At 36.1% G+C, this 11,646-nt stretch overlaps 1 protein-coding gene across 3 annotated transcripts in view; it reads right to left on the bottom strand.

Annotated features, from left to right (window-relative positions):
* SNCAIP (synuclein alpha interacting protein) overlaps nt 1-11,646 on the bottom strand; it is a 109,239-nt gene that overhangs the window by 30,754 nt on the left and 66,839 nt on the right. For all 3 annotated transcript variants that reach the window (XM_087926912.1, XM_087926913.1, XM_026714643.2), the window contains exons 3-4: nt 11,054-11,126; nt 3,149-3,996 (exon numbers count right to left, since the gene is read on the bottom strand). In XM_087926912.1, coding sequence (XP_087783038.1) covers nt 3,149-3,996; nt 11,054-11,126 — 921 coding nt within the window. The remainder of the gene's footprint in view (nt 1-3,148; nt 3,997-11,053; nt 11,127-11,646) is intronic.

Consider the following 11,646-nt stretch of genomic DNA (forward strand, 5'->3'; position numbering starts at 1 on the left):
GCTATGGGTGTGGTTTTGCCAAAAACTGGAAGTAAATGCTGGGTGGTTTTTTTTTTTTGCAAAAACCATCATAAGCACAGTCATGTAACTATGGGACATTGCAAACAGGTGTAAATGTGTCCCAGTTGCTGAGTACTTGAAGTACAGTCACATGAACATTTCTGACCCCTGGAACTTCAAATCTGAGTTGTAAGGAACCCCAGGTAGATCTGCTAGATATGCAAACAGTTGCTAAGCAAGTGGTGTAAGTTGAAAATTACCTGTATGTAATTGAACAATAACTCATTGTGAAATTTAAATACATCTTTTTAAAAAGTTATTAATGAGAGTCAGACCAGGAATGGATAATTTTAAATGACCAAAACCACACTTTTGAAAATTTCTACTTTCCCCCGCTTGGTGTTCAAAAGCTGCAGGCTTGTGACATGATATTATAAATACATGAAGGAGCAGGATATTTAGGTCCTTTTTTACCTTGAAAACTGTTTTTTTTAGAAAAACATATCTGTCATGTTTCTTAATGTTTTTCCCCACAGTAAAAATCAATAGGAAATTCATCCTGTGTTTGCTGAGTTTTGGCTGCAGGGTCCAGTAAGAATTTTAAGAACAATACACTATACATGGATTAGAAAACTGTTTTTGTAATACTTTGAATAATTGTCATTTTATTTATATATACCCTATGTTCCAGGATGTGAGGGATGCTGAGCTAGTTTTCCATGCTGGAATGGATTTCCCTTAGACTTACCCCGCTCCTTGCTGACTTTTAAGACATTATTGAAAACCAAATTATTTCAGAGGATATATTCTTGATCTACTGTAATACACCATTTTTAATTCTTTTTGCATTTTTCCCATCACTGATATTCATTTAATTGCTACTTTATTATATAACTTGGAAGCTCCTGACAGCCAATTGACTACAGTGGGGTATAAGTTTAATAAATGAAAGAAATAATGCCCTAATTTTGCAGATTTAAATCTTCCAAAAGACTCTAATGTGAGCTGGCAAAGTTAGAGAAGACCAAATGGTGTATTCTTCATTTATAGCATTTTCTCCTCTCCACCCTAATCTTATTGTTTATCTGACATAGATTTAAGAATTTCTTGTTGTGTACAAACAAAATCCAAACCCCATTTGCACTATATCCGTTTTAGGAGCAACAAAATGACAACAAGGCAGACAGAACATTTTTTAATTCTTCGTAACTCTTCATGACATAAGATATTATTTCTAATATTAGAACATTTATTGCAACTACCATTAACAAATGCATTTAATCAACATTCACCATAATCAAACTGATTCTGAACTTCAACGTTTCCTAACTGGCTTCTCTCCATCATTTGGTTTTTAAAACACCTGACTTTCCAAAAAACCAGAAAGCTTTCACACTTCCATGTATTATTTTGAATGATTCTAATAAAGAAAGTTAATCAAACGGTATGTTTTTTCCAGATAGATCAATGTGGCTATAACTATTTATTTATTTATTTATTACACATGGGTCCTTTGAACCCTGGCTTCAAAAATAATTAAATGCTCTCGGTATTGATTTTTCCCTTTATAGCAGACCATACCAGAAATATTTAGATCTGTATAAATTGCTACAATGTTTCAGCTTTTATAAGGCAGTTTCATGTATATCAGAATAATTAACCGTTAAGGTAAGTGTCATGTCTAAGTATGTAAAGAATCAATGGAACTAACCTTTTATGAACGATATGAAAAAAAGCATCATCAAAAGATTGGAAATAGTGAATTAGAGCTGGGACTCAATGTCCAATATCATGTGTCCACATATAACCATCTATAACTCTTCAAAGAAAAGACACAAAATAATTGGAATGCCCCAGAGGATTAAAAAACAGTGTTTCCTTCTAGGCTGGTGAGGCATAAGACTGAAAATTAATTGTATAATGCCACTCATTTTTTTGAAGGCAGAGCTGGTCTAGGCAAGGATGAATATTGATCTACTGTAATACAATAGTCCCTTGTTCCTAAGGGATTCATTTAGAACAATATAACACTACATTGTGTGGATTTATTTTGTGTCTACCAGTTCATCAGATCAAGAAAAAATAAATGCACAAGCTCATTCCACTCTGTGATTGTAACATCTATCCTGCATTTTTTGCTAGTTGCATTAGAATTTAGTGACACCATTACTATTTTAGGATTAACATCATCTTCAGTTTTTCAGTAATAATAAGACACAAAAAGATCAGCTTACCCCAACAGAAAAAGCTCAGCAGTGAATTAAGGTATCACAACTGATCTTTATTGTAAAGAGAAAAAAAAAACATAAACACTAAATGGCTGAATAAATAAATGGAAAGAGAAAAGGCAAAAATGACAGCAATTAACAAAATACAGATAACTGACAGTTTTAGGCTGTAAAATATACTGATATTGTAGTAAACCCCCACTGAATTCCAGGGTTTCAGTTGAAAAGATATGGTTAGCATCAGCCCCTAGTTACACTCAATACTTTTATTCAGACAAGCTGTATCAAATAACACAAAGAAAAGAATAACTCACAGCTTTTGCAATTGCAGTCTAATAAAGTAATAGCATATATTGCTTTATGGTGAATCTAATTAACAACTGTACTGTTTTTGAAAACATTGTCCAGGGGAATCAAAGCAAAACCAGGTATATAGTGAACAGTGCACATAAAACTAGTTTTCCTTACATCAACCTTATTCACTTGTGTACTATTACTTTGGAAATGCCTTTTTTCATGTCTGATCATAAAGCTGAGACTCTTTGTGTGGGTTAGAAGCCAATAGGGGCTTCTGTGTGAACTCCTGTTCATAAAAGCTGTTGCAATAAGCTGGGATAAGCACTCCTTGAATAATAATTAGAACAAAACAGAAGACTCTCTGTTTCTATCACTGGCCTCTAAATAGAAATTGAACTCATTCTGTTAGTAACTATACAACTGAAACTGTACCAATTTAAAAAACAAAATTACATGTAAATAACAAAGGTAGAATATATATTTTGCTTAATAAATCTTTTAAAAGATATTTTCACAGCAGGCTACAATCAATGTATATTTTGCAGATTATAAATAATTTGTATGCAAGGAGGGGAAATGTATATTTTTGGATTTGTGCCTTATGAATTATTTTAAAAACTTACCAGAAGTGAAATTTGTCCCTCTTTCACGATATTTAAGATGCTCTTAATTTTTTTCACAGCCTCATTCTTTTCTTCTGAATTTCCAGAACTGTTCCAGTTCACATTGCTGCTCAGTTTGTCAAACTTGCTTTCGGTACTTTGCAGATGGAAAGCCCTCAGCTGACAGTGGGATACAGACTTCTCCATTTTATCAGCATTAGTCCTATTGAGAAAACCCTTGCTGTGGGCTTCAGGTTCGTGGACTGAACCACTTTTAACAAGTGGCTGTGGAAACTCATGTTCTTCCACTAATTGCTTTTGCTGATCAGCGACAATGGACTGTGCTTTTTTCAACTGAGAGCCTTTCACAGGGGACAGAACACAGAACTGCGTTGTTCCTGTTGGGGCCTTTTCAGTGTCCCCTACAGGTCCGGAATCGCTGCTACGACCATTCAGTGTTGAATACACATTCAAAATCCGTTTTTCAGGAGCTGCCTTTGTAAAAGCAGCAAGCTGCTGGTTCGATTTAATATAAGGCACATCCAAAATTTCATCCATGTCCAAATCATAGTGCTCCAGCTCACCGAGCAAAACTCCAGGTTCAACACATTTAGTTTTTAGGCTGTTGTCGTTACCTGGAGCTTGATGATCATTCTCAGTCATGGATGGAGAGTCATTGCCTTTCTTGTAGTCCACCTTTTGATTCTTTTGGTCATCGCTCTCGTTATTTTCAGAGCTTTCCGGTTGGTGCTTAAGTGGCGACACCCTCTTTACTGGTCTGAATTTGCTATACATGTCTGCAATGCCTGTTGGTTTTTGTGTGTTTCCAAGGAGTGTTGAAACTCCTGAGCTCCAGTTTGTGGTGGACACTAGAAGGCACAAAGACAATTTAGAATGAATCCTCTTCCATCATTTTGTTGCTCATGCTTTATTATCCTGCACATTTTGAACAAAAACTCCAGAAAATAGAATTATCCTTAAGCAAAATACTGTGGAAAGATTTTTTTAACTACCTTTATATCTTTATACATATATGTTTGTAAGCAAGAATGAGATCTAAATTGCAAAGGAAGTAATAACTTTACTACTTTAACTTATCTGGTAAAAGAATAGTATTTAGACTTTAATAAAATAGGGGGGGGAAAGTACATTGTAACTTGAAGTATCCCGAATTTTCTTTCTTTTTTCCTGAAATATGATGGTGATAGTTTGAAAGGAAAGGAGGGGCTTCAATGTATAAGGGGGGCAAATGATAGTGGAAGACATTATAGTTGTTTTTAATAACCATAGGATAAAATGTTAAAATCAGTAGATACTATCACAGCAATATTTACATTTAGTCTGAAAAGAACTAAAAAATTGAGAATATTGTGTACTTCATTTTATAAGTCACATTTAACATGCAGAACTAGCACAGTAATGCTCCATTTGCAACAGTTTTGCACTCATGTGCAGTCTTTGAGAAACATAATTTTTGAAGAAGCAATTCTACATATTTAAAAACTACATATTTAAAATCAGAAACTGATTAGACTTGTTACTATGGCTCCAAAAGCATTTACAATGATATAACTTGATAGTATTTATTACTCCATCAACAAGATGCAGCTTAAGAGTTATCCTAGATCTCATTCATTTTAGACATTATTTGTATATTGTGTACAATCTTGAGTTCAAAGGGCAACACGTTTATGAAGGCTTTATTTACATGTGAAATTTTTTCCAAGTGATAGAGGGAATGGATACCACATGTTTCCCAGCTGTTCTTTTCTGACAAAAACCTCTTAAGCTTTGCAAAAACGAATTCTGTCCAACACTGTTGAAAACACTTTTTTTAAAAAAAAAATAAGGATCTAGGCAAGTAGATGTAAAGCCATCAATACTTTGTTAGTTTGCACTTAACTCTTCATCACTTTTAAAGATAAAATTAATATTTCATATTTTAGAATAAAGATAAAATTAATATTTCATATTTTAGAATATTTCACTAATCAAAAAACAAGCAAACTTCTGGGGTTAGACAGCCTGTCAAATTTATCCTGAGAATGACCATACTCCTAGGCAATAGTAAAAAAAAAAAAAAAGCCTTTCCATAATCATGAAATCAAAGAAGAAAATCTTTTTCTTTTATTTTTCCTGGATGAAATTCATAGTAACTTGGAGATAAATTCTGCAGAACGTATTTATCTATTAATTCCAAACTGTGAGCTTTGACTTAGACCATTGAAAAGGTATTTAATTTTTCAAATATGGAATGGGATGTTTATGATTATCTAGTTTCATTTATTTTAGGCATGACTAACTCTAAAGTCTATACAATATATCCAATTATATTACTTTCTATATTTAGGTTTCCTTTCTTTTACTATCAAAAGTCTAAAGTCTATACAATATATCCAATTATATTACTTTCTATATTTAGGTTTCCTTTCTTTTACTATCAAAAGGGTGTTGAATTCATTATACATCATTATCTTGTCTTATTTTCAGAGCAAAGTTCTGAATCTGGCTATTCAGAAAGATGGTAACTTGCCTTTAAAAAAGCAAATTGATACTTCTTGTATACTGACACATTTGATAAATCATAAGGTTATGCAGACTAGGGGTTTATTTATCAGGCAGATGAAATATTATTCTCAGTCAGCAGGTAAATTTTATACAGGTTTGTTTATAGAGGAAAAAAAACTGAGTTTGAATAAAAATATAATTAAAATATAGACTAATAATTTATGCTAAAGCTAAAATCATTGTGAAATAACACACTGACAAGTCCTGTCAGCAACAATCAATGACAATTTATGACTTAATTAATCCAGTAAACTTTCTGATTATGTAAATAAGAAAGAATGCTGAATTGACCCAAAAAAGTTAAAAAGCCTTTGAGAAGAGAAGCATTTGAGAGCATAGGTCTTCATTTCTTGAATTATTACTGCTCTTCCATACTATGAGCTTCACAGACCCAAGTACTTTCATGTTTTGGTTAAGTTAGGGTTTGTTGCAATGGCTGGTTTTTCCCAATATACTTTGTCATAAACTATAGATATAAAGCACAGTGACAAGATTGAAATCCAAATGCATTATAGCTTAGGGTGAAGAGCATAGTATTTTATTCATTCATTCAAAAAACTATTCCTTTTCAAAAATTTGTCTATAAAATAAGAGACTGCTAGGCATTACTTTAAGATTCTAAGTAACTACTCACAGGAATTACTTTAACTTTCTTTGCCTAAAGCACTGTCTATTTTCATAGGATCACATGTATAGTATGGTGGTTAAGGAATCATGCAAGAACCTGGAAGACTGTGAGTGGTAGTCCTGCCTTAGGCTCAAAGCCAGCTATATCTGGGGATCTGGACAACTTGCCACAGTTATCTTACAGCAGTCACATCATCCTGGCCACTTTGCAGCAGCCAACCTGCTGTGGGACACCTCGCCCTGGCCAACTGGCAGTAGACACAACTCGCTGCAACCCTGGGCTTTCCGCTCTAGCTTCCAAAGCCGACCTGGCTTAAGGGAGGTGAAGGTTCCTACCAGCCCACATTCCTCCAAAGGTTTCTCACCTTGCTTTCCAGTACTCCCTGCGAAAGGTGGGATACGCAGGAGTCATTGTTACGCACACACAAGTACACACACACACCATTCTAAGGTTGGGGACTTTTATTTGCATCTGAGCTGCAAGCAGCCAATTGTACTGGGGGAGAAGGACCTCTCCTCTGGTGTGCTAGGCAAAACTCTGACAGCTCCTAGGTGGGAAGAGGGGCAAGCAAGAATGGTAACAGGACTTGTTCCCAACTTTGCCACAAAGGCTCTTCCCACTTAAGAATCCAGGCCTAAACAATGATTCCTGATTAGCCCACCTTTTGCTGTCAGGAGTGAGTTGCCCTGTCACTGTCCTTGTTTGCCCCTCTCCCAACCCAGGAGCCACCAGGGTCCACTGCAACAGGCCAAAGGAGCAATCTTTCTCCCCAAGTCAGGGGATGGCTGGCAGCTTGCAAGCTCAGATGCAGATAAAAGTCCCCAAGTTCAGAAATTTGTGTGTGTTTGTGCACACAGAACAGGGATTTCTGCTTAGCCTGCTTTTCATAGGTGGGGGTACTAGAAAGTGAGGTGAGGAAGACTCCAGAGAAGTAGTGTAGTCTGGTAGGAACTTTCGCCTCCCTTAAGCCAGGCCAGATTTGGAAACCAGAGCAGAATGCTGAAGTTCATGGGGTTGTCCCCATGGAGAGATGGCTGGGGCAAGATGTCCTGTAGTGAATTGGCCACAATGAGGTGACTGCAGAAAGGTGACAGTGGCGAAATGGCAATAGAAACTGTCCCATTCCACCACTGTGTGTGCCTGGGCTAGTCACTCTCAGCTCTAGGAAAGAGGCAATGGCAAACCACTTCTGAAAAGCCTCATCAAGAAAATTTCAGGGGCTACTCCAGGCAGCCATCAGAAGTCAGTAACTGACCTGAAGGTGCAGTAAATAAAATAAATGTGTATTCTCTGCTTTTCTTTTCTGCCTGCTGACTCTATGACAAATAAAGCTTCACTTTATGGACTTCTGTTTATTGTACATCTCCTAAAAGACACGGGTGGCTTTTCAAAATTTAAAAAAACCAATTGTATATCTCTCTGTATTTGTTTGGACTGCTAACATAAAGCTGATCCTTCCTCTGCCATAAATTTGGCCATTTTGTCTATGAAAATTTTGCAAGTACAATTGTCAGCCTTTCAAGAAGCAAAATCTAGAAAGAAACAGCTAGTCTTTTGGAGTTCTGAATCTGCAATTTCCTGCTGAACTCCTGCAAAGCAAGTTATTATTATTATTATTTTGAAAAAACAACAACATTGCATTTATTTATATATGCATAAGAATGCGTGTGTATAAAATCTTTTCTTGAAGAAACTGAAAGTAAGCATCTTTTGATCTTTGAATATACAAATTATGAACCAAAAAATATAAAAGATGACCCTGATCTATAGTAAGAAGAATTCTGGTGGGGAGGATTATTTTGTGAGTGTCCCTGAGAAAGCTCAGTACAGTACCTGATTTTCCATGGGCTGAGAGCCTCAGTATCCCCTCTTGTGATGCCCTCACATGTCTAGATATAGTCTAATTGAAAGGTGCTGTGGCTGCATGGGAACCAGACTAAGTGTGTACAATTCTGCCTCTAGCCCTTTGATCTTTTTTTTTCTAGAGGGCAATCAGCCTGCACTTGTAGTATAATAGAGCTGGTTAAACTTGCTGCTCACAGTGAAATTCATTTACCATCTTGATGCACAATTATAGGCTAGACAGAATGGAAATTAATGCATTTGAACCCATAAGTGTATCCAGAGTGACATAACCTATCAAATGTCTTTGTGAATAATTGGGACAAAAAAATGTAAAATGTTTTATGAAGTGGTGTTATCAGAATGTATAGCTTGCTCCTATTAAACAGAGACAGATCACATATATACTTCAAATTATAGGAAGTATCTCTGAAACTGTTTCAGTTTCTGTCATAATTGGCAAAAAATGTCTCAGATGCTGGCCATACTTTTGAAATATTCCCTCTTGTGTTGGTGTGAAAAGACTGGAAGTGTCCGTTTAAATTTTAGTTTAATTGCAATTTAGCATGATTAATCATCTTACAAATCATGTTTTGAAATTGGCTTATTTGAGAAGTAGCTTGGATGAATCACAGTTCTTTGAGTCATGACAAACCATGATTGATTAAAAATAGAAAAGAAAACCCTTTCAACTGCCTACTCATACCAAAGAAAGCAAGGAGTAGCTGCTGAGGTTAGAGAGAAACTGGGTTGTTCTATATTCTACTTGTAGAGGAAGTCATTGGCTATCTTTACAGAACTCAAAACATATCTATACTAATAATGTATCATTTTCTCTCCCTTTCTCTTTTTCTTCTTTTCATTCATATATATACTTTCAATTATTCTTTCTCAACTGGATAAAGAGAAGGCAAGTTGTGATTTTACTTCTGACAGACCAACATTCTTAACAAAGTGAAAGGCTGCTAAACATAGATTCCATAGAAAGGAGAGGTTGTACTTGCGGGGACTTCTCCAGAATATATAGAGGCAGGCTGTGTATACATCTAGAGGATGGAAGAATAAAGACAAGGCGAATAAAATAAGGGTTGTCAACGACTATATCTTGAAGTCAGGGTGGTGTGGTGCTTCAAGAGCTGGACCAGTGCTGGGAAGACTTGGTTTCAGATCCAAGGAAGCTCACTAAATGATGTGGTTTGGTTTTTCTCTTGGTCCAACCTATCTCAAAGGGTTGCTTTTGGGGGGGAAATGTGAAGAGGAAGTGATGGGTTAAGACATTGGATGAAAGGCATCATATAAATCAAAAAGTAAAGGTGGTTTATGTGTATTATTTATGTGATTCTTTTTAATAAGAATCGATCACGCTCTCTTATTGAGCTGAGAAACAATTTGAGATGGAAATGCTTTATGATTCCTTATAAAGAAGCAAACCGTGTAAAATAAATTATCTTCTGAATGGATACTGTAAGTTTTCAGCAATACCATGCGGAATAATATACCCTAATTATGATAATCATCATCCCAAGTAAATCCACTGGCTGAAGTGGATTAAGATCTATTCATTGAAGGTTATGGACAGTAATTTACCATTCTGATCAGGTTGCTAAATCAATGTTTTAGCCCAGACTAGGGCTTAAAGAAATTGATTAGCCCAAAGTTACCCAGTCAGTTTCCATCCCTAAAGGAGGGAAAGAACTTGGGTCTCCCTGCTCCTGGTCAAGAAATGTAACCACTATACCAGAGGTGGTATTCAGCTGGTTTGGACCAGTTCTTCTGAACTGTAGTAACGATTATCCACAGTTTGGCGAACTGGCAAATGCCACCACTGGCTGGCCCCTCTGCTCCCCACCTCCTACTCACTCCTTTTCGCACCTCACCTGCCTAGAGTTGTGCCCACAGCATAATTGCTGCTGCTGCTCTTTGGTTCCCTCACTTGCCTCGACCACACCGCCCAGCTGATCTCTGCCTGGTGAGTCTTCCTTCACTTCTCCCCATCTACCTTCCCCTGGGGCCATAGTTATAATTGCTGGCAATTTTCTGCTACGTGAAAGTTGATACAGAAATAAAATACTTGCAAAAGCCTAACGTAAACTGAAGCTTCAAATCACTACTATGGGCATTTCACATTCTAAAATATTAATGAAACCGCCATTTGATTTATGCATAATTAGGTTTTCAAAGTGCCGTGCAGATATGATACTCCCATCCATACAATTTGCTTCATGTTGAAGAAAGAAACAAAAGCACATAATCCGATTTACAAACTGAAAAACAACACTGAATACACTTTTTGTCAGGGGGAGGAGAGAAGGTCTCCAGCTGTTTCTCATCTCAGTGCCATGTCTCTTCATTTAGTTTACACTATTAAACTCAAAAACTTTGCTTTCATCTTAACTGTTACAGCATGCTTCAGAGTAGATTCTATCTTGTAGCATTCTTGATAGAGTTTCAGAATTTGGCAAAACATTATGCTTCAAACTGGTCATGACCATCTGTGCAGTAAATGTATCCAACATTTTTTCATTGGCGCCTGCATCATTATGTCTTGTCACTAATGGTTTCTCTGGTTTTTTCAGTAAATTGTTGCATATACTGTGGTTTGGAGTTGCTGAGATTAAATTCTGTGTTTTTCTGTCTAGCACCAAATCCTTTTATGGAACTTTTTGTTGGTGCCGTTGCTAATGATCTAACATCTTAAAAAAAAATAGATGGAAAAAACTGAGGTTAGGTTTGGGGTTGGATGGTAGCAACGAAGAAACCCATTGTTACGGAAAGCTGTCACACAAAATGAGCTGTAAGAAGACTGTTAGGGTGAGGGGAAGGTGGGGAGGGGAAACCACCTTCCCCTACACCAACTGTAAAAGTGAAGTTTCCAAAAAGTAGAATACCTGTTCTATCTTCATTCTGTGAATCACACTTCCTACGTAATTCTGGGATGGTCTTGAAGGAAGTTACTGAGTACTGAAAAATAAGAATTAAGAATCACATATTATTATTATTATTATTATTATTATTATTATTATTATTATTATTATTATTATTATTATTATTCAGGGCTTTATTATGCAGTGTATGCGTCCATTTTGCTGGTGGGCAGGCACAGTTAATACAACTCAAAGTTTTGCTTTTAGACATAAGGATTCATGTATCAAGCAAGTCTGCATGAAATTCATCCACACCAGGTCAACTGACTGTAATCTAGAAAAACTAATTCAGTGCATGTAAATTTCTCACAGCAGTTTTCAAAATCAAACAAAACAAAAGGAGTTACTCACATTTTCTAGATACGCCCAATGCGATCAAATAAATAAATGAGAGGAACATCCAAATGGCAAAATGCTTTCTGGAATGTTTGCTTTTTAAAAACATAAAAAACCAAATCCATCTAAATTGCAGTGCAATTATCTAGTCTTCTGTGCTTCTAGGAATATCATATTAAACATCCAAGGAGGCATTGTGGCTGACAGAATATGAGTAATGG

Source organism: Pseudonaja textilis, chromosome 2 (genome assembly GCF_049901715.1).
Source record: "Pseudonaja textilis isolate UNSWEBS1 chromosome 2, rPseTex1.2, whole genome shotgun sequence".
NCBI classification, from domain to species: domain Eukaryota; kingdom Metazoa; phylum Chordata; class Lepidosauria; order Squamata; family Elapidae; genus Pseudonaja; species Pseudonaja textilis.